This window comes from Larus michahellis, chromosome 1, assembly GCF_964199755.1.
Source record: "Larus michahellis chromosome 1, bLarMic1.1, whole genome shotgun sequence".
NCBI classification, from domain to species: Eukaryota; Metazoa; Chordata; class Aves; order Charadriiformes; family Laridae; genus Larus; species Larus michahellis.
The window spans coordinates 210,056,264-210,079,937 of record NC_133896.1 but is presented as its reverse complement, the minus strand read 5'-3'; the positions used below and the strand labels follow the sequence as shown (position 1 = coordinate 210,079,937).

The window sequence follows — 23,674 nt, the reverse complement described above, 5'->3', positions numbered from 1 at the left end:
GATGCCAGGGAAGGATGCAGGAACTGCTTGCGGGTGGCAGCCAGACACAATGGAGGGACTGAGCAGTGCTGGCAAAAAGATGGGAGGGCAGCAGCCAGCAGAGCTGGGGACATGGGGGGCAGCCAAGAAAGGTGTCCCCCTGCTTACCCCGTGGGGAAGGTGAGAGGAGGACTAAAAGGGTGGAGGTCCCCGAGCATCACCGCCTGCAGTGAAGCAGTTAAGGAGTAGGGACCCCTTTTTTGTTTGCTACATCTGAACATAGCACCGCCTTCGAGTACCGGCAGCGCTGCACTGACATTTGTCCCTTTGAAGTGTCCCCTCTGCCACTCCTTGTTGCTCAGTTGATGGGGCAGGAAGTGCCACGCACTTGGAGATGGAGTCCGGCTAACGAGGAAAGCCTCTTGAGGAACGGGACATCACTTCCTCGGGGCTGGCCTGCTAAAAATAGCCTGCCGGGGATGAATACTTGTGTGAAACAGTCCACAACCCAGCGTGATCTGGTACACGCTGGAATTTCTTTGGGCTAAAATGAGGCATAGTACAAAGCAGGCAGGGAGGGAAGGAGGAGAAGCCCGTTCCTTGATTTCTGGCATCTCATTAGGGGTCTCTGCTGGTGGGGAGGGAGGGGCAGATATCTCCAGGGCATGATCCAGGGCAGGGCATGGGCTTGGGGACCCAGCCAACCCTCTCGGGTCCCCTCACTCTTGGGGTGCCTGGCTCTCTGCTTCAACTTCAGCAGGATCCCAGAGCAAATGACTGTGCTGCAAGCCTACACCAACCCATTCTCCAGGAGCTAAACCACCATGTGTTATTTGTTAACCCTTGCTGGTAATGAAACCATGGCTTCAGTCAGTAGGAAAAGGCTGCAGCTCTTGCCAAGAGGCAGACTGAGCTCCCAGAAGCTGCCAGATGCACATTTTTCTCTCCCCCTCCTAGAATACCACTGTAATTTTCATTTACCCAGACAAACGAGCAGTTGACTAAACAGGCATTAATTATAAACTTCGCATTAAGAAAAGAGACACTTGGGATAATTTTGATTGATTTACTTGGCAGAGTTTTGATAGCTACTGAAAAACATACTATTCATGTTTAGGTGAAAAATAAATGGAGTCAAATAAGTGTCACTGCATAGTACTAGGAGGTATATACAGCCACATGTAAAAATGCATAAACACAAACATTTCTGTACAGCAACTTCTCCTTTCAGTCTGTATAGAGAAACACTGGTTTATAATATGGGGAAAATATAAAGCAGACATACATGCAACAAGGACATGACAGTTACATAGGTCCCACCTGCCTCCCAAGAGTTACAATAATAATAACAATAATAATAATAATAATAAAAGCCTTTTTCAGGGAAAAAATTTGAAACCTGGAATGTTTTCATGTTGAGGTTTCCAGAGAGCTTCAGATGTCAAAGGTATCTGAAGGTGACTTAAAGGCTTGATTCAAAGCCCTGTGAAGGCAATGGAAAGACTCCATTGGTTTCAGCGAGCTTGGGGTCAGGCCCAGCTATTTAACCACGATCCCGTTCTGCCCTCCCCCAAAATCCAAAGTTGAAGTCTGCAGATAAAAATAAACAATCGTATCATACAAAACTTTGTATATAGAATACAAAAGGTAACCGCTGACTTTTTGTATAAAATACAACTTTTTGATAGTATATTTATTTCACATATGTATAAATATAACCCAAATAATATGATTTTTTATTATTTCTACCAAAATATTATTACTTTTTGTTTTGTTTTTTTTTACAAAAGTTTACAAAACAAATAATTCTTTATATTTACAACCCAATACTGCGAAGAGTGCCCGGTCGATGATGAAAAATAGACTATAAGGGTAGTGCACTTAGCCATTGCAAAGAAAGAGAAAAAAGACACTAGCTCTGTTCAGATCCAAGTGTTCTGAAGAAATGATATCGGATTCAAGTTTTGGTTGCAGGAGTCTTTCACAAGCTCGCATTTCAAATGCATCAGGCATATCTTTACAGGACTGCGAATGGCCTCCCCCCTTGCTGGATTTACTTAAGACAGGATGAAATTTTGACCCCGAGGATGGCACTCACAGCCCAGTGTCTTCTCCACTCCAGACTGAGGCCGACGGGACAAAGCTCAGCACTGAATCCACCACCGGATGATACCCTGAAGTCTCGGGACCAGCTCCTCAGCTGAACTATTTTTTTACATCATTTGAGGATCTGGAAAACAATCTGGTCTTAATACAGAAACCAGTGGTGGCTTTTTCAATGGCGTGTGAGGGTAGTTGAAGTTACCCGGCTTCAGTGCCCATTGCTCATGATGACACTAACTCAACCTCGGCCTTAGTGGCATCGCAGTCGCCTGTTCCTACCAAGAACAAAACTCTCCAAACGTATGCGGGGCGCCAGAGGCCTGGGCTGAAAAGCTCTTCTAAAGACTTGGAAAAATTTGTACTGGCATATCAAAGAGACCGCATGCACCCCAGGCAAAACAGGGGAGAAGAGGGAGGTTTCTGGGCAGCTGAGCCACCGCGTTACACAATGCACGGCTGTGCAACGATCGCTAGCCTGGGTAGCAGAAGGGACTCTTCAGCAGCCTTTCTCGTCCCTCTTACGAAAAACATGTCTGGGAATGACCAGCATCATGGCCCAGCACGCCTCAACTGGCATATCTAGCTAAATGCCCACGTTACACCTGTCCTGGAGGTGCTGGTGCTTGTGTGCGTGACGATGCTTCCCGAAACATCATGAAAAATTGCGCCCACGTGAAATGACAGGGTGAAATGACTGGAGAACCCTGATTAAATAAAACCTCTCTTGAGAAATAGGTCAGATAAGCGCAGAGGCTATTGTCAAGTAGTCTACTCATCCCACTGCCACTAACAAGGATGAATAAAGCACTTGCACGGGGTAGAGCGATGCCTCTTGGCACCGAGGCATGTGGACGTAGGCATTGTATTCCTTTGCCACATCTCGTTTTAGCTAATTCAGAGGAGGCTGTGAAACACGTCGCACCACATCATTTTAAAGAACAGCCCTTTCATTTGAATTGCAAGATCTGTTCCCATCTATGAATCCTCCCGTCTGACTCTCTGCGGAGCTGCTTTATAGTCACACGGCACCTCCGTCTGATGCCCTACACTGACCACGTCTATAGGAGAAAATTTAATATGGTCAAGACTATTCCCCGGCACTTAGGTCAAGCGGTGTGGAACAATCTGTATCCTTACTGCTCTGCTCTGTTAGGCTCTAAGGCAAGGTGGCAAATTGTCTATGGGAATGGTTCTTGCCCCAGGTTAACTCCTTAGTGATGCACAGAAGTTGTCAGGGCAATGTTAGCTGGGCCATCCCCAAACCCAGAACAGATGAATGAGTCCAGTGCCCAGAAATATTCCCCCAAACTCTTTCATTTACAAGCACAGATGTGGCTGAATGGAGCCTCCTACTGCGAGTAGCCCAGGTGGTTATAGCTGAGCTACATGCTAGTTTCAGGGGTGGCACCTCTTCTACTCTGCCTGTTCAAGGTTGTGGGGACATGGGTCATCACTGGACCTCTTTCAGGAAAGCGGAATGGAGCCAAAATGCTGTGCAATCAAAGTGGTAGCCTCTCCCCAGACAGAGATGCTACCATTTCTGCTGGAGTGAACCTGTTCAACAGAAGAGGACCGGGCTGAACTACCTGACACTCGCCATGGGTTAAGATGAAAGTGAGGATTGTGGCTTAGTTGAGCCACTTCATGCATTTGCCCTCCTCTAAGCTGGACTAGGAAAGTAGTCAGTGAGGGTCAAATCGTGAGCACCCTTCTCACTTAAGTTGTCCATTAGGTCACAGGAGTCTCTGTGGTAGGGCAAGGTGGCAAAGTGAGGATCCTGAGCTTTGGTGTAGTTCATCTCATGTTTCCCTCAATGCCGAAAATGATTGTGCTGCTGGCAGGACAGTAGCGTCCTCTGATAGTCACTGCAAGCACCGATGAAAGGGAGAAAGCAAAGGCTAGAGCACACCAAGTAACGCACTGGATGATGTTTCCTTCTTCCCTTGGATGAGACCAGTTACCCTTTTGTGTGCTACAAAACAGAGGTTTTAAACCAAAATCATTGGAAAAGCAAATGTGAGTTTGTACTGTGTAGAAGTAAACAGTTTTTGTAATGCAATGAGATTTACACAGGGCCTGATCCTGTCCGGGCTGATAGTCCCGAGGAAGTTAAGGGCTGCGAACACGATGACTGAAGAGCTCTGGACCACTTGGGCTCTTACTTGCACTCGGATAAATGATGTTCCACAACCCATACCACTGTCTGGTGCTTGCACGTGTGGGAAGCTAAACACATTTTTCCATGCAGCTCCCATGAGAAAAACTGATGGGTTTGCAATGTGCTAGGCACCGATGTGGGGAACAGGCCCTTCACACGTTCTCACTCCTTTGCGGCAGGCACGAGCATCGCTTACATTGTCATTTCATCAGGGGAGACTTCAGTTTTGTTCCTAGAGCAACTCTTCAAACCGGGCAGTTGCCCTCCATGGTATTTTAAAGGACAGCCCAGTTACTGGAGTGTAAATTAATAAAGCAGGTTGTTGGCATGTAAAGAGAAAGCTAGCGTCTGTAACTGCCTCTTCATCTGGTTCACCCTTGGTACTGTCACTTATGAGTGGTTCCCCAAGATTTCATCGAGATTGATGTCTTTCATCCAGTCATCGTTACCAGGTTCTGTTTTCAGTAAAGAATCTATAAAGTCTGAGTCACTGTTGAGCGCAGGTCCTATACTGTCACCTTGCTGGTTCAGAAAGTCAAACGCTAGGTCATTACCATGGTCACTTCCTTGGTAAGCCCGAGAGTTTTGGTTGGTAGATGTGAAACTGGTTGATGTCAGAGATGATGGAGGTGTCATACTTGTTCCTGGCTGATTCAAGGTAGGCACAGTCTGTCCTCTCAGCTGGTTGGGTCTTATGCTGAGACCTCGTAGTGAGCCAGCAGATTGTCCATTCAGAGTCTGGTGCATTTGGTTTAGAGGAGGCCTCATTTGGACTCCCGCTGTTAACTGATTAGGAGGTGCCAACGCACGCTGAGGAAAATGCTGGTTGCCTACATTGCGTTGCAAAGACTGGTTAGGATATGGAGTGCCGGTGGGGAAACGGACCCCTGTGGGTTTCAGTGCATCCTGCTGCTTCACTGCAGCTTCTTGCGAGGCCCAGTTCTGGGCAGTGGCAGTAGCCGTGATCATCACGTTGGCTGGCCTTTGGGCGGGGATACCTGTGGCTCCATGGTTCAAGCTTGGCCTTACTTGCTGCGAGTTGACCACTGACCCTGTCCCAAAAGCCGTTACATTGTTTCCCTGTGTCATGGTTTGCTGTCGAGACATCACGGGGTTATTCTGGCTGGGCAGGACTTGATTTTGGTTTCTGTGTGGCTGCATTTGGTTCATTCCTGAAGTCACGTTGTATGTGCTTGGTTGGTTGCAAGGAACGTTCCCATAGCAGCCCATACTCCGAGTGGCAGGAACAGAAGGCATTCGGGTCCCAGCCAGAGTGGACATGAGGCTGGAGCTCTGGGGCATGATGCTATGAGTTGAAATTGGGTTGGATAAGGACATGTTGTTGGAGCTCAAAGTCACCGCCGGTGAAGCACCTGGAAAGGAGAAAACAAAAGTGTTAAAACAAACATGAGTGTATCAATGCGTTGTGTCATTCAAATACCAACAGGTTAAAAATCCAGTTTGCTAACAGCAGAATTTCTTGAAGAAGATAATTTGCTCTTAAAAGGACTTGCATGAACTTGCTCAAGGCCTTAAAGATGCCTATCATCCAAAGGGTGGCTTGGTCTATATGAAGCCATTGGTAGTCTTTCCATCCATTCAGGGGATATCAGATAAGCCAAAACCAGTGCTCATTGTAAGAGAAATATTGGACCAGGGAAGGACAGAGGGGGGTCACTGGGAACCACTGGGCAGGAGAGAAGACTTTTTGCCTTTTTCTACAGAAGCACTAGACACCTCATACAGGACAAAGCCTGTCTAAGTGAGCAGAGGCTGGGAAGATCAAGAATTTTTCTGCCTTACAGGGCATGGCTTATCCTGGATCCCTCTAGAGACAAGGAGGAATGATAGGCACCATTGTCAGCCTTCTTTTCCACCTTCCACCTACCACCTAGAGCAGTGGTATCTACTTCTTCTGGGAATGCTTGACCTGGGTGATAGCAGGAACCAAGACTACGTCTCACACATTTGCAGCGCTCAGAGCCTCCCTCCCTCCCTCCCTGGGGGAGCAGCACAGCCCAGTCTGTGACCTGCTTGTCCTCCTGTGTGGTGGCTGAGCAGGCATGAGGAGATGGCTCGGTGCTGCGCCTGGTGAGTGCCACCCACGTGCCCCTTCTAAGCTCTATTCCCAGCTGGGCTATGGACATTTGCCCCTGCAGAAGTTGACTTGCCCATGAGGGAGCCACACATGATACCTGATGTGCAGGCATTTGCTGCACAGGAACATCATCTTTTGTGCGTCAGAAAACTAGAAGTTATGAGTTGGCATGAATCCACCTTTCATGGCTAATTCTGCCCAGTGGAGGATTTTCCTGTACCTGACATCTATCGATGAATCACAAGGAGAGACGTTTCTCTTCTCTTCGGCCTCCAAACTGTGGCACCAGCTCACTTCTGTGGCAGACTTGCAGCTACATAGTCTCTATTTGGAAGCCACAATAAGTCGTTTGTGCAATGCAGGCTGATCGCTTATGCAGTGTAAGGCTCTGAATTAATCCCTGAGAGATTGGTTGAAGACCAAACGTTTTCTGAACACAGCCAGTGTAGCTAGTGTAAACACAGGCTCTCCACTGTGGAGAACCCGCCTCGGCACACAGCTTAATTCCTTTTGCTACTGTCGCTTTCCAGTACAAGCCCTACAAGAAGGGCAGCTAGGAGAAGTCAGGTTCAAGGCAACCAAAAGGAGACGTCTCTTCACATAGTGTGTGGGTCAGCTGAGGTGATCTTTGCTACATGGCACAGAACAAGTTAAATTCTCGTACCACTTTGGATGGCTCCCAGAGTGTAAGAAAAACCGTTGAATGGGCTTGCTACCAAGGTACCACCACATTTCGGGAATTCTCTGAGCCTCTCCCAGAGGAGGAATCGAGGAACATACAGCCCTGGAGCTTTGCTATTTCATAGGTAGCAACTAGCAGCAATTGTTGGACATGGAACGCTGCCTTGGTTTGATCCTTCGTGCATATAACAAAACCAGACTGAATTTGACTAACTTTGACTTCGTCATCAAATCTTATTATATATTAGTCTGTGTGATTAATTTTATTAGTTGGTCCATCATCAATGGTGCCACACAGGTGCTTCAAGACTGTGATCATGCCTGCAGCGTTCTCCAAATACATCAGTCTCAATGCGTGGCATGTTTTCCAGTCCCTCGGTCCTTCTAAGATCTTTACAGAACGTGACAGTTTTTCAACATTTGATTTCAAGGCTGTACATCACAGCTGGTCACAGTAATAGCTCTTGCACATCCCCAACATGGAAGTAAAGTAAGCTCTTTTGTTCTTGTTCAGCATCATCTCAGACTGCGCTTGTCCTTTCGGTTGCAATCACACAGCCCGTTTACAGTGATAGCTGGAGACCTCTCAGCCATTTCCTTATGCGTTATGTTAATTTTGTATCGCTCTGGTTTCTTAACCAAAATAGGCAGTACAAAATCAGATGCTTTAAAGGACATTATGTGAACAACTATTACCTTTATCAACCAAAGTTGATAAAAAGCCCATGCTAGTTTGAAGAGATTCTTCTACATCAGCCCATGTTGCCTGACATTAATTACATTCCCTTCCTAAATTCTTTATTATTCGGGCTGTATCAGCTCCCCAGTATTTTTGCTCAGCTCTGCGTTAGGTCACTGGGGCTGCAATTACCTACTTACTCTTTTAATTTTTGTCATGGCATTAACAGCCTTCCTTGGAGTTTCAAGACTAAACAAAAAGTGACATTAAGAATTTGGAGAACCTCTCAGCCAGCTCTTTTAAAACTCTTGAAGACAAATCATGCGCATACGTATTTAAAAAGTCTATGTTTAGGAACAGCTGTTTAATATACTCTTCTTGTTGAAATTTCACCATAATGATGTTAGGTTCCCTCGCACTGGAACCAAAGAAAGAATTACCATATTTTTCTGTCTTTTCTGCATTATTTTTATAAATATGCTATTTCCATTTAGTAATGGATGCAAAGGATGCCTTTTTTCCTTAAGTACTTAAAAATAATCTCTTCCCAAATCATTATTAACACTGTAACTCCACAACTGGAGTTGCTTGTTCCAAATCAATATCATAGAATCACAGAATGGTTCGGGTTGGAAGGCACCTTGAAGATCATCTAGTTCCAACCCCCCTGCCCTGGGCAGGGACACCTCCCACTGCACCAGGTTGCTCAAAGCCCCATCCAGCCTGGCCTTGAACACTTCCAGGGATGGGGCATCCACAGCTTCTCTTTTATATCTATATAAACATAAATACCTAAATTAAGATCACCTTATCCTGGAAGGCAGGCTTTTCCTCAAACTGTCTCTAAGCAGGAGATACTTGATATAGAGAATTTAATTGTCTTAACAATTACATTGTCCTAACTTAAGCACATAAATTCAGTCCCCGAGCTGGGCAGTCCCTGGGACAGGAGATGCTATGAGGAGTCCACCTGGTTTTACCCCCACAGGGACAATGAGATTCTCCTCCATGTCCTTCCCGGGAGCTCCCTAACTGTATTTAGCTCTGAAAATGGAAGAGGAGAAAGTCAGTGCTCAGCAGGCAACCTCATGATTAGCCCCATCTTTGGCTTTGCTCGTGGGTTCCATATTGCTCGCTGCTTTTTGGAAATACTGGAACATCTTTTTGCAGGGGGGAGAGAAATGGGGACCCTGATTCTTTGCTCCCTTCTGCTGGTACTAAAACAGAGGAACCGCACAGAAATTGGTGGCATTTCAGAAGACCTGGAACAGCCATCTGGGGAGAGCTGGTTCTCTCTCTCCAGCTGAACTACAAGTTTGTGGAGTCACTTCACTTGTCCCTGGGATGAATCCCCTCCAGGGGTGACCCTGCCAGCTGTTGAGCAGCCCCCAGGGCTACCAACGCACGGCTCCTGCAAATGCCACGCTCTTCAAAGAGCACAAGTGGTCGGGCCACGGGTTGTACTTGTTGTGCAGAAGACGAAGCTTCCTCTTTCTTTGTATCGCTATTTTCGTCCTCTTATTTTTAACGCAAATATTTTCCATTCTGATTTTTTCCAGATGGGAAGAAATGTCTTCCCCGGCAGCGCTGCATACAGCAGCTGGGCACCCCAGGCTGCGGAGATTCGGAGAAACGCCTTCCCTGCCCAATTCACCTGCTCTTGTCTCGGGGGTTTCTTGCCGTGACATTGCACTAGGGGGAAAAGCATAGAGGAATAAAATGCTTAACCATGTGTCTCCAAGCCACTCTGTTATTTTATTTAACTTTTTGCCTCTTCTTCCCTGACCTGAGTGAAGTCATTCCCAGAAAAAGGGAACAGATTCCCTGCTGTTACTCCCTTATGCAAGAGTTTCCTAATCGCTCCATCTGGTAGCTTTGCTGCGAGCTCCCAGCTCGGCCCTTTCTCCCGGGCTCGCCTGAAAAGCTGCTCTCCTCCCTGGGCTCACTCAGCGGGGACTTGAGATTTGAATGGCCGAGTGCTGCCAATCCCACATGTTTCAAACCCAGGAGATGGGGCTCCAAATACCACGAGATTGGCAAAGAGTCCATCAGATTAAGAAGAAGAGGAGCCACATAACAATGGCGATCTACTTATTTTGGAGCCTTTCACAGATGTGGCTGCAGTCATTTCCATTTTCTCTCTCGGGCTAGAAATGGATTGTTTTTAAGTGAAAGCCAAGGATCTCAGTTAATCATTTGATTCCAGGAACGAGCCTTTAAACAACAACACCACATCGAAGCACAGGATTCCCCAGCAAACTGCTGGGGTTGCCAACACATTTGTTGTATGAGTGCAGGAGGTGCCAAGCCAGCAAGCAGGGCTCTCTCTGCCCTGTGGCATTGCCCTCACCACGGGTTATTACACTGGCATTGGTGACGCTTGCGCAAATTTACTGAAGATGATAAACACTCAGGCCCGTTAGAAAGCAGCAGTTTCCAGATTGCAGCAAGCTTATCGCTTCTAGAACTTGTAAACAAAGCAAAGGAGTGCATGAACATTGCCTGAGCTGGGCTGTTGGTGCCAGGTTGGGCCGGCACGTGAGCGAGCTGCACTGGGGAACTCGTTAAAATCGTAATAGAACAAGTTTTGCTACAAAGGACAGGTGTGAAGGAAAGACTAAGATCCCTGGCTGAATCTGCAGAGCCAACAGTCACAGAAAAACAAACTAACCAAACCATCTTTTTTTTTTTCCACAGGGTGTTGTATACAAAGGTATACTAGAAGATAAAGAATCCTTTTTATACTTAAATGCACGGACGCTCTGCAGTATAAAGAACATCCTTTGATCCCACCTGCTGCATTTCGCCCCACCTCCTCTCTCTCGCCAGCATCTTTTCCTTACTCTGCCTTTGCTCTCAGAGCAGCCTCCAGCTAACCAGCAAGGTGAGCAGCATGGAAAGCCAAACGGGCAGTCCTGTGCTCCCAAAACTAGACTCTCCAAGGTGGTGAGGACACAAGAGCTGAAACAAAGGACTACTCCTGAAGTGTTGGGCATTTTCTGCCCTAGGCAGTTCTGGCTGAAAGCAGGGGCTTTCACCCTGCTGTTTGACTGATCTGTTGAAATGCTGCTTGTAGAGCAGCACTGAGGCCATGACCATGGCACATTAAAGAGACCAAAAGTTCAGATGGTAGCTCTGGTTGCCCATGATGGTGTCATGCGAGGTGCTTAAAAATCAGTATGAGGGTCCTCATGAGCTGCCATTTGAAGGGAGGGGTGGTTCTCCTCTCAGGCTCTGAAGCAAGATGTACCACGTACATGAGAGAAGCATCCAGATGGAGTGAGGCTGCATAGTCAAGGGGACACCTCTGTACCAAGTATCTGGGAGAACATCTGCCCCAGGCAGTGCTAATGGGAGGGGTACCACCCCCTCCTTCCCCATGTCTGAGGGACGCAGCATCAGCCTGGATGACCCACCAGCTGGTTCTCCAGATCAGCACTTCTCAGTGGTGGGGGGGACAGTCAGGTAAATAGCACAGGAGAGCAGCAGCCACCAGCCACTGCCTCTGCGGTGATGTAAGTGGATACCCAGAAAATCAGGCCCCGATCATCATTGCATGCATGGCTCTTCTGGATGATCTTCCAGCTGCAAGGAAGGAAGGAAACAGTTTCATTTAGCCCATGGGCACTTACCAGAATATTGATTTGCTTGTTGCATGTTGACCACGTTCCTTCTTTGGTCTTTATAATCTGGTGGTGGTCGCGTCAAGTGTCTGTTCAGCTGATCTTGTGGAGTGATTTTCTCCTAGAGGATTAGAGTAGAAAAATATTAATTTGCTTTTTTTTAATGCTTTCCTGGCTCTATGTTCTGCCTGCCTCTTTCTTTTCTCAGTGTGTAAATAGCTGAATTGTTCCTTCCTTTCACCTCGTCTGGTCGACAGGAGAGGCAGCTGTGAACCTGTGCCATCATAGAATCATTTAGGTTGGAAAAGACCCTTGGGATCATCGAGTCCAACCATCAACTCCACTCTACAAAGTTCTCTCACCCACTGAAGGCTGTATAGAAACCTTTCTGCTGGTTGTATTGTGTTTGAGTCTGGTCTAACTTTCCCTAAAATCACCGAGAGTTGCTCAGCCTCTGTGAACACTGGCCACGTCTGCACTGTAGTACAAAGTGTCCTCTGATGTCCACACCGTCTTGCTCACCATGTTCATCAGACAGAGGGACCTGATGGTTCTTCATGGCTCCCACCCTGTCTGTGCAGCTGGGGAGCAATGAGGGTCCAGACCTGCAAGGTCCACACCTGCACCTTGGTGGCATCAGTGCTCACCAGCCCATTTCACTCACGCAGCCCTCGCAGCCTGCACAGCTGGCAAGAAGGATTTCAGCTTGTCATCCCCACCCACAGCCATACCCATCCCTCACTCTCTCCTTCCTCCTGCACCAGAGGGGCTCCCACAAAAATCAGCAAAACCCATTGCTTTGTCCTCCCTGTGCCTCTTCTCACCAGGGATGCCAGCAGGAAACATGGCCAGGGTTTAGCAAGGATGAGGCTGGGACATTTGGTTTTCATGCCACTCATCGTTGCCCTGTGCTTCCCCGTACACATACATAGTGCTGTCTGTCCTCTTACTCGGGGAGTGCAAACACTGGGGAAAGGGCAGCGGGGAAAGATTGCAGAAAAAGCCGACTAGTAGGGGAGATTTTTTTTTTTTTTTTATTTTGGGCCTGCCAGGACACCTCTCTGGTGAAGGGAAGGTAGAAATCCAAGTCCTTGGACTGAAATATGACTAACTGCCCTGTGTTCATAAAGATCTGGAAAGTGCAGGAACAGGACTCAATGCCAAATCTCTCATCAGCACCAGCGTGACTTGATGCCTCCAGAGTGCCACTGCCCACCCATGAGCAACGACTCTTTGGGATATGTGGCCCCACGGCAGGAAAATGTGGGTTTGCCCACCTCAGTCACTGGTAAGTCATTGCTGGTGCACAGGTGCCTCCCGGAGTCGTGCTTACGGGCAGGCTTCATCCCCTCTCTGCAACACAACTGGGTTTCGTGTTCGGCTGCCAGAATGGCAAGCCAGCTCCTCAGCGTGAAAAAGAGTCAGGCCCTGGCTGGTGATGGATGTCCATCAGAGTAATTTGGGGATTTTCTGCCTGAAAAGAGCATGCAAATGGACCTTCTCATGAAAAATCTGGTTTTTCTTCTGCCAGGAGCACTTTAAAACACTGGGAGAAGAGCCTTTCTTGCGCTATTTAGGCATTTCCGTAAAGCACTCTGGGAGTGAGGGATCTGATTAAGATTTATAAGGCTCGTTTTAACATACCGCTGACCTGGACCCTTGTGAAGAAGAAAGACAAGTTATTTCCCAGGAAATCCCTGCAATACATGTAAAAATGGCAGGCAGGCTTTGTGTGTATTTCTATGTACACAATACAAAAGCAAAGGCAAGCTGATCAAAAAACCACATTCCATAGAGTGATTTTAATTTCTATTTTATTGATTTTTAAGAAGAGCTATTTGAGTCATTAACTTTCCATTCTGCTAAAAAATCTGACAGAAAACTGCAGCACATAGAGCTGACTTGAAACCTCAGTTTTCTTCTGCATAAATTAAAACGTCAACAAATATTTCCCTTATAGGACAAATTAAATCCTTAATTTCAAACTCAACTTTTCTATTTGTATTTTTGGAATGGAAATAAATTTGTAAACGAAAAGATATTCTCTACAGAAAATGGAATCATTTTTGTTTTGAAAACATCCCCGCAAAACCATGAATGCTTTTCCACTTCCGTGTTGTTCTTTAATTACTGAATGGCATCCACTAAATGTGTCAGTATTTCTGAGTCTACATCTTTATAGAGAAAACAAAGTTTTGGATTCAAAATGTCAGGCCAGCATGAATGGGGCTGCCCTGTAGGCTGAGAGATGCAGGTTGAGGTAAATAAGCCACAGGCTTGGGGTTTGCTGTCATTTCAGCCTGGGGGAAGCAAAGGAGGTGGTGGTGGTGTCACCTCCGTCCTTCCCCAGCGTCCTCCTTGCAGCCCTTCCCTAGTTGCCGCAGGGCACCCACGTTGCTTTCTGCCTGCCTCAAGGACGTGCCAAGCTCCGTTCCTCTTCTAGGACTTCTCTTCTGCTTTGGCAAGCAGGACTATCAAGGAACGGTGAATATGAGGATGTAGAGGGCACATGTTCCTGCTCTGGGCAGCTGCGTCTCTCCCTCATTGCACTAGCCATGGGTGATGGGCCATGAAGCACCTTCAGCTGACTCAGTTCATGCGATATCAAAGGCAATGACAGTTTAGTGGAACTAAACTAGTGGGTGCTAGCACTTCTCACTGCCAACAAGACCACAAATATCCCCCACGCCTCATAAAATGACCAGAAACTCCCAACTGGTCTCTCGGATACCAAAAGAGAGAAATGAACTGGCTACAAATATCTGGAAATGCCAAAAGAAACAGAGAAAGGAGGACTCAAGTATGATCTCAGCCAAGCACGCAAACTTGTACTGAACACTGAAATCGATGTACCTGATCCTGGTTTACACACAGGCACTTTATATCATGCTGCTTGGATTGCGGAACATGGAAGTCAACTTTCCTCTGTGGTCGAAGCAGCACAGCAGCCCACCTTAGCTTATCTTGCAAAGAAAAACCACTGGCAACAATCATGTGCCTCAAATTAAGCATATGCTTAGACTCTTCTCATAACGAAACCACAGTAGCTCGGATACTTGAGTTCTTACAAACTGAAGAAGGTTTCAAAAGGGCCGAGCAAAGTGTTGAAAAAATATGAGGCACACTCTGGAAAGTCTAGACATTGCCAAAACGACCCCGAAGTTTTGGGGGCTTTCTTCCCCCTGTCTTAGCTTTCTTTTCTATTGTTTCTATAATAATCTTTTCCATGTAATATAAGGAATTCGAAAACTTACGGCTTCTGCCAACATCTGCTGCTGTAGAAGGAGTTGTTTTTGCTCCATCATTTGCCGTTGCAGAGCCTGTTTCTTTTCCATCAGTTGCTGATTCAACATTGATTGCTGGGATGAGTTCATGTAACCACTTCCAGTGTTTGGATTTGAGCAAGAACTGGAGCTTGGAGTGGGGCCAGCTCCCTGGCCTACCACAGAGTGTTGATCCTGAAACAGAAGAAATGGCTCGTGAAGGATCAAAATAATAACAATCATCAAGAAAAGGAAATAATCCTTTTTATGCAATTAGTTCAAATACGGGACACAGCCCACAGACTCTCAGGACAAGTGACCGATACATAGGCTTTGACAAAGTAAGAAGGTGATCGAGTAACTTCATCGGTCATTGAAAACTCTGAAAACGCGCCAGGTGGTTCCAGTGGAAAACCTCAATGTTGTACCAGGAGCTTGGGAAACGTTAACAGAAGTAACGGAGCCGTCCTGGGGATCTTTCAGGAAACTTGCATCGGGCTGTACAGCAGTTTGTTTGACCACAAGGGAACAAACGCGGCGTCTGCTGGTTCCTGCCATCTGGCCAGCAGCAGCGAGAAGTTACAGACTCATTGCTAGAAGTGGCATGTATTCTTAGAAAATGCAGAAGCGGTAAGTTGTTACTTCGCAGTGGGGTGAGTGGTGCCACTTTCATTCGTCCTTGTCACCTCCCTGACAAGAGTAATCTCTGAGAGATTGCTAATTTTCTCCCATTAGTGGCAGGATTAAATAGGTTTAGAGTTTATCGACTTCCTTGGTAAAAGAAATGTGTAACTGAACAGGACTTTGAAGAGGGCTTTAGGTCTCCCTGGTCTTTGCGATGAATCTAGCTCCGCTTCCTCTTCCCCATGTGCAGCTTCGTGAGGAAGAGATGGCAAAAAGTCATCTCAGGGGGCAACGGGGAAGGCACTTGGGAACTCAGACCAAGAACATACAGGATGGGAGCGAACGAGAGATGATAATATGCTGCTCATTTTCTTTTACCCATGGTTTCCCTTGGCAGCAATATGTTCTCTGTCTACTTGCTCCACCAGCGTTTGGTACTTGGACCTTTACCAAATGCAGGAAATAGTTTTCTCAGTTGAAAAATGCGTTACCCCACAAAAATACTCAGCCTATGTTGGATCACTTGATAGTCAGGTATTCCATAGCTGCCCGGCTACAAATAAAATAGGAGACACTGGAGAGGTCACAACAGTCATGAGAAACATCAGCTTTCTGACTACACTTTGTTGCAATTCACCATAGGAACCAAACCATTTAATTCTGTATAGCCTATTATTGCAGCGGCGTATTTTCCCTACAAGGGGAATCCACAGCCGGAGTCTGATGCTCCCTGTGATGCAGCAGCTCTCTCAGTCCCGAGGTGTACTCCCAGGGTCTGGTCTACAACCTAGGTGAAGCTCTGCTCCATGGACATTGCCTCTCATTGCATCCAGGGAAATAAATACGGACCAACAGTGAAGCATGAAGCAAGGACTGGCCAGGCGTAACCTACCCGTGCCCTGAAGACTGCGGAGAGTTGATGGTCATCGCTTTGCAAACTCCAGGAAAGCTCATTTCTGTGCCTTAGCTTTTGCATCCCCCCTACCCTTCCCACACACACAATAACACGCACACACTACAAACTAATCCAACTTATCTTTCTACCATCTGGCATGGAAGAAACACAATGATTGTTATGGGTATTTCTATTTTAAAATAATTCTGTGGCTTTTAGATGGGGCCACATGAGTGCGTAGCTAGCTAGATAAAGTATTTGACGTCTGTTACTGAAATAAAACCCATGACTTTCTTCTGGAGCCACCTGCAGCCCCCAAGGCAGTGTTACAAACCCACCCTTCAAAATTTATTGGGCTCTTACACAATTATATCCCGCACACTTTCTTTCAGTTCCAGAAGGAATCCAGGATTGCTCGGCACTGCCACATTTTTCAGCCCTTATGTTAGCTGCGAGATAGAAAATACCTCCTCTCAACAGACCTGCTTGCCAAGTTGTTGCGCAAACTTTTTTGTCTTTCTTAAAATATTTTGAAAAGAAAAATATGTTACAATAAATTGGCTTTGACTTCTATATTCAAATGACAACTCTAGCTTGAACCCAGCCGCATGTTACATCCATTAATAGAATTCATCTGTTGTGTTTTTGCACAGATAATGCAGGCTCCCCCCGGCGTGCTTTCATAGTCCTGTGTAAAAAAAACCCGAACAACAAAGCCCAACTTTTTTTTTCCTCATCCCCTGCCAGCCCGTATAAGCTGTGGGGAGGGATTTTGTTTTAAGATAAACCGTGTAGTGTCCATTCACGATACCTATCAAAGAAAGCTCTTCTGTAATAGGAACTGGCACAAAACACCAGCTGCTTGGCAAACGGGCCCTGAGAAAACAGAATAAATCACCAACTTGGAGCCAGTTTGGGGTTTTTTGCATGGCCCTTTCTCTGCCGTTCGTGAAATGTCAGTGTGAGCCTATGAATCTACGATGTGTTACTTCTCCTGCCTGCTGATCTTCCATCGGCAGCAATGTGATGGGAGAAGGGAGAACGGTTTCCTAATAAATCAGGGGAGTTGCTGTGCAGCAGCTTGACCTTTCGTGAACCGGTGCTATGGAGCCTTACTCTCACCCCGCGCTTGCATCGCTGCAAATCAGAAGGCAGAAGGGCTACACCGCTGCCAGGGACGCGGGGCTCTGCCCCTGTGCTCGGACGAAGCGTGCTTTGCAACGTCCCTGCCGAGGAAGGGCGGATCTGGGTTTCATTGGAGCTACCCTGCCTTCATTGAACTGCTTCATCCTGCTCTAAGCCTGGCTTTACTGCAGCAGCTTTACTATGACTCCACACATCTAAAGCTGCCGGTGGCCTTTTGAACTTCATTCCCGGGTTCCCATGCCTGCGGTTTATGCACTTTAACTTTGGAAACCCTGAGTGAAGAAAGGCCGGAGTGGGACATGTGTGTCCCCTGTCCCAGGGGTGCCTCCGCCCAGCAGGCTGCAGGGGCACCCCAGCCTCTTGCCTGCTGCTGCCTCGCCTGCACCGTGACACCATGTTGCTTCCCTGCACAGGAAAGGTAATCCTCTCCCTGCTTTGCCTCCAAAGAGGTGACGTGACCGGGAGCGCATCCCTGCAGCCAGCCGTGTGTCAGGGATGGGCTGGAAGCATCACATCTCTGACAGGTACAAGTGTCTGTCTGGGTTCACCCCCAACTCCTTAGGGTCAAGATCTACAAAGTTAATGCATCGAATAGAATAACAGAATTGCCTAAGTTGGAGGGGACCTTTCAGATCATCTAGTGCAAACATCAACCTAACTCTGACAAAACCCATCACTAAACCATATCTCTAAGCACTATGTCTACCTGGCTTTTAAATATCTCCAGGGATGGTGCTGGCACTGCTCATGCGTGCCGCGTCCCTCCAGCCCTGCAAATGAGCCACATCCCACGTGGGGACGTGCCAGCTGGGGCAGGGGCACCAGCCGAGGGCTGAGCTAGCGTTCACCGAGCACCACAAACCCCCATCTGCTCTGCTGGTGCCCAAACTCCAGCACAGCAATGATCTAGGTGCAAAGCTGGTGCGTTGCACGCCGTTACCTGATGTTACAGTGAGATATAAAACCTACAAGAAGCAGAAAGAGAGGCAGAGTCAGTGACACCTCCTCAGAGCTGGTAGCACAACTGGGGTTTTGTGCATAAGCATCACAAAGAACATTATGCTCAAATGTTTAAATCTGCAGTAAATCAAAACGTTTAAGACTGAGTTTGCCGTTCACTATCCCTGCTGCAGCTGACCTGTATTCATACAAATGAAGGGAGTTTTTGGCTTCTAACACACATTCTGAAATAGACTTTTCTTTCTTTTCTTTCTCTTTTCTCTTTCTTTTCTTTTCTTTTCTTTTCTTTTCTTTTCTTTTCTTTTCTTTTCTTTTCTTTTCTTTTCTTTTCTTTTCTTTTCTTTTCTTTTCTTTTCTTTTCTTTTCTTTTCTTTTCTTTTCTTTTCTTTTCTTTTCTTTTCTTCTTTTCTTTTTTCTTTTCTTTTCTTTTCTTTTTTCTCTTCTCTTCTCTTTTCTCTTCTTTTTTCTCTTCCCTCTCCTCTCCTCTCCTCTCCTCTCCTCTCCTCTCCTCTCCTCTCCTCTCCTCTCCTCTCCTCTCCTCTCCTCTCCTCTCCTCTCCTCTCCTCTCCTCTCCTCTCCAAAGCTCATCCTGAGCCCCTGAAAGCCTTTTGCAAGCTGGCATTTCTGAATTCCTAGTTCAGAAGCGGTTTACGGACACTTGGTTGGAAAAGGACACACAAACCTTTCACCTCTTTCTCCTGGAGACGTCTGGAATTGATGAATAATTTTGGTGGGACAGAAGGGAAACAATGGTCAATTTTTTTACTAAACCACAATGCCCTCAGAGGCTGTTCTCTCCCCTGCCAGGAGCGCTGTGTCTGTGTCACAGGATGGGCTTCTGCTTCTTGCACATTTTCCCTCAAAAGGAGGGGGTGAATTTTTCCGCCTTTCTGTTCCTCTGTGGGGCAGCTCATTCTGTGCCCGGTGTCAGGTCAGGAGCGACAGCGCTGACTTTCACTCTCCTTTTCCATTAGTTCTGGCTTAAAGAAACAAAGAATTAAAAAAAAAAGAAAAAAGAAAAGGCTTCAGATCCATCCACTGAAGGCTGCTCAGCGACGATGCCTGTCTTATCAACAGCTGCTTCCAGGGGAAGAGCTCTGCAAAGTTCTGTTCCTCTGGTGACCAAACCTGTGCACGATGTTCCCACTCATAAGCAGTTTGATTCAGTTGTGACAATTGGCATCACAGGCTGCTTAGAATGAGGATGGCGGAGATCAAAGCACCTTTGTGGATTTCTTCAGGGACCAGTGGCCTTCCTGACCCTGTGAGCTTTGGCTGTGAACCACCCTGGACACTGAACACTCGGAAAAGGAGGAGGAGAAGGAGCGGGAGGAGAAGAACTCCAAGAAGTGGCTCACTGAAGTCCTGCCACACTGTTTCAGGGTGGTGCAGGGCTGGTGGCAAAGCCCAGACCCCCCGAGACCCTCTGGTGTGAACCTCCATCGCCTCAGCTGGTGTGTTCCTTTCCACAGCCAGAAACTGGGGCTCTCCAGTGGACCCCAGGGCCAAGCATGGGGCAGTACCAGGCTTCATAGATATTTCATAGAATCATAGGGTGGAAGGGACCTCTGGAGATCATCTAGTCCAACCCCCCTGCCACAGCAGGGTCACCCAGACCAGGTTGCACAGGAACGCGTCCAGGTGGGTTTTGAATGTCTCCAGAGTTGGAGACTCCACCACCTCTCTGGGCAGCCTGTTCCAGTGCTCTGCCACCCTCAGAGTAAAGAAGTTCCTCCTCATGTTTAGGTGGAACTTCCAATGCTCAAGTTTGTGCCTATTACCTCTAGTCCTGTCACCGGGCCCCATCCTCCTGACACCCACCCTTTAAGTATTTATAAGTGTTGACAAGATCCCCCCTCAGTTGTCTTTTTTCCAGACTGAAGAGACCCAAATCCCTCAGCCTTTCTTCATAAGAGAGGTGTTCCAGTCCCCTCATCATCTTGGTAGCCCTTTGCTGCACCCTCTCCAGCAGTTCCCTGTCCTTCTTGAACCGGGGAGCCCAGAACGGGACACAGTACTCCAGGTGTGGCCTCCCCAGGGCAGAGTAGAAGGGGAGGATGACCTCCCTCCACCTGCTGGCCACACTCTTCTTGATGCACCCCAGGATGCCATTGGCCTCTTTGGCCACAAGGGCACATTGCTGGTTCATGGTCATCCTGTTGCCCACCAGGACTCCCAGGTCTCTTTCCACTGAGCTGCTCTCCAGCAGGTCAGCCCCCAACCTGGACTGGTGCAGGGCGTTATTCCTCCCCAGGTGCAGCACCCTACCCTTGCCCTTATTGAATTTCATAAGGTTCCTCTCTGCCCAACTCTCCAGCCTGTCCAGGTCTCTCTGTATGGTGGCACAGCCTTCCAGTGTGTCAGCCACCCCTCCCAGCTTTGTGTCATCAGCAAACCTGCTGAGGGTGCACTCTATCCCCTCATCCAGGTCATTGATGAATATATTGAAGAGGACTGGACCCAGCACTGACCCCTGGGGAACACCACTCATCACTGACCTCCAACTAGACTCTGTGCCCCTAATCACTACCCTCTGAGCTCTGTCTTTGAACCAGTTAATTATCCACCTTACTGGTGGCTTGTTCAGAAAGACCTGATCTCACTCATGCAACTTCAGGAAGCCAAGCACAGGGTGCTCTGTTGAACAGATGATCTTAGCACCCGCCAGCCCGCTTCTGAGCCACCTCTTTTCTGCTACATCTAATGCAAGCAGAAACACCCCTTTCTGCTAAACGCTGGGGTTTCCACGGATGCCTGGACTCCAAGCCCTGCCTGCTTGTGTCCTTGCCTCAGACGAGAAAACAAAACTACAGGAGGACCATGGCAGAGTGCCTGCAGAGGGAGAACTCTTTCAGTTATAGTGAAAAAGCTAAAAGGTTTTCTTATTTTTAGGAACAACTCCCACTCCCAGCTGGAGCAGGGAGGGCTGCTTTCTGTGCCAGTGTACGCTGCCGGAGCCCCAAGGACTTCCCGAGGTTACGCTCATTTGCTACAGCCGAGGATCTGATCTACATATCAGGGCTGGAAATAACACAGACTGGGCAGAAATACAGCCAGCCCCATTCCCCCTTGCCTTATTGCTTGCTCGGCCCCATGGGGGAGCCAAAAGCATCTTCCTGAGCACCTCAAACTCATTCAACCTTTTTTTTCCGCATATCTGGAATACACAGCATAAAAGTGAGACTTCTCTAAGTTTAGGTCTCTAACCAAAGGCTTAGATCAGATTCCCTCTAAACTGCCTGCTGGAGCTCTGCATTCACGATACAGAGGGACTGGGCTGTATAATTAGGCTCTAGATGTCTAATTTAGATAACTAAGTTAGGAGCCTGGATTCGAGGATATGAACATTTCCTTACACTCCTAATTTTAGATGCTTCTAGTCACACCTGAGTAGGATGCCTGGAATAGTGAGTGTGAAGAGCCCTTGATCTGCCAAGCACTAGTGGATCACTTTCTAAGGATGTATAGAGTGACCTGAACGCCTCTAAAGTTAATCATGCTGGAGATACTGTTATAGGTTGAATATCTCCTGACACCCTGCCAGAGAGCAGTTTTATGCATTCCAGCAAGATCACGATCATATGTGCAAACAGCGTTTAAAAAAATGAATATTGCAAGATCCAAAGACCTGTTTTTCCTGTGTCTGATATCCAGAGATACAGCTGGGTGAAGACTGCAAAATATTCCCCTTCGGTAATTTTGTGGAGTGTTTATAAGGAGTTGGCTCAGCCACATGGGACCATCTTCTCTGTTTTTCTCCTGTGAACATCTGAGCTCTCAGGACAAAAATTTCAGGGCCAACCATGTTTCCAAGGCACATACACAAGGAATCACGGACGCTAGCATTTTGCAATTTCACAAGCCCAGGCTGTCTGCCAGAAATACTTGTGCCTTCATCCAACCAGGGAAAAGAAGCAAATGCTGTGTCACTCCTCCAACAAACCATGCGACGGAGCTCGAAGAGGAAAGGCAGACGAATCCCTTCAGATACTACGAAGCTGGAAACGATCAGGACAGTAGGGAGCACACACCTGATTTCTGCAGGCTCAGGGGTGTGAGTCGCCCACTGGAGGGACAGGTTTGGATATGGAGGGATGCAGCAGATACTCAGCAGGCAGAGGGATAAGTACTTCAGCACACCCAGCTGCTGCAGCTCTCCCTGGGAGGCTTCATAAAAGGCCAGTTTTTTGGACACGCTGAAATTTAGGTGGGCCCCAGAACTGTTTTCAGAAAGAGGTTAATTCTCCCGCTGCTCAGTGCTGTGAAAGTTTATACATAAAAAAGAGTAAAAAAGGACACTGTGCACAATCTCCTAGGTAAAAATGGGTGATCAAATACAGCAAAGGAGCCAATCCCAGCTTTCGGTGAGAAAGCACAAGTGAGAGACTTTGACAGATAGTTATTTGTGCAGTTCTTAACAGCACTTTAGCACTGTCCGTAATAGCACTAACAGCACTTAATAGCACTGTCCTTTATAGCACTTGGCCTTTTCAGCACCAACAGGGAAGCTGCTCACTCCTGAGATCCTTGTGAACTGATTTTCAGCCGTTAGTGATCTATTTGTAGCCTTGCCATAATCCCTTGCCGGAAAGCTGCACAGCCCTATAGCCACTGGCAGGCACTCGGAGAACAACCTTCCCACCCCAACTCCTTCAACTTGGGCAAAGTGGGAGCTGCATCTCTCGCGGGGTCCGGGGCTGAGATTCGGCACTTGCACAACCCCGTAGCAACAGACCCAGGGACAGCCCCTCATTACGAGCCTTGTGCGACAATGCAAGTCTTGAACGAGAACAAAGGTTGACAGTGATTAATCATTAAGACATTTCTTGTTCCTTGCCGCACGTGTTGGAGGCAGCCTCCTGCCGAGGCAGTCTGGCAGATTTCCTGTCTGCGCTCTACCAGCGCCCGTGGCCGGACACACAGAGACGTCTTTTCCCAAAGCCCAGCTCACAGATGAACGTCTTGTCTCCGTTTCTGAGCACGGCAAATTTGGAATGCGTGTGCATTCTGCAAAAATAATAAACCCTCAGCTGTACATCTGATGGCTGTATATTCAGGCGAAACGAGCTAAAGGGGATTTGTTCACGTAGAAATTTTCCCAGAGACTTCAAGGATGGATTATTAGTGTTTTACCACATGCACCCTGATGAACTTTTAATGTGATCTTCTGGCATAATGTATATATGAAGGTCTCCATTTTAGAAAGATTTTTGTTTATTTGTAATGAAAATAACACGCACGTGTTGAAAGTTCAACAGAGGAGGTTATTGTGAAACGTCCGCATCAGAACAGGAATGTTGGCTCCATCGAAGCCGATGGCAAAACTCCAGCTGACTTCAGCGGGGTTAGAATTTCCTCCCAGGTCTCCATCCAGCTACAGGGCACAGTGGCACCCTTGGCTTGGAGCGACCCCAGCGTACACCTTCTGGACAAGACACTTCCCTGGTTCAGAGAGACACTGGCAA

General features: G+C 47.4%; 1 protein-coding gene across 1 annotated transcript in view; it reads right to left on the bottom strand.

The window, feature by feature from the left end:
* Positions 1–1,031: 1,031 nt before the first annotated feature.
* The window catches only part of MAML2 (mastermind like transcriptional coactivator 2), a 220,008-nt gene continuing 197,365 nt past the window's right edge, over positions 1,032–23,674 (bottom strand). The window contains exons 3-5 of the mRNA XM_074571138.1: positions 14,576–14,779; positions 11,331–11,442; positions 1,032–5,613 (exon numbers count right to left, since the gene is read on the bottom strand). Of these exons, the coding sequence (XP_074427239.1) occupies positions 4,631–5,613; positions 11,331–11,442; positions 14,576–14,779 (1,299 nt within the window). The 3' untranslated portion in view covers positions 1,032–4,630. The remainder of the gene's footprint in view (positions 5,614–11,330; positions 11,443–14,575; positions 14,780–23,674) is intronic.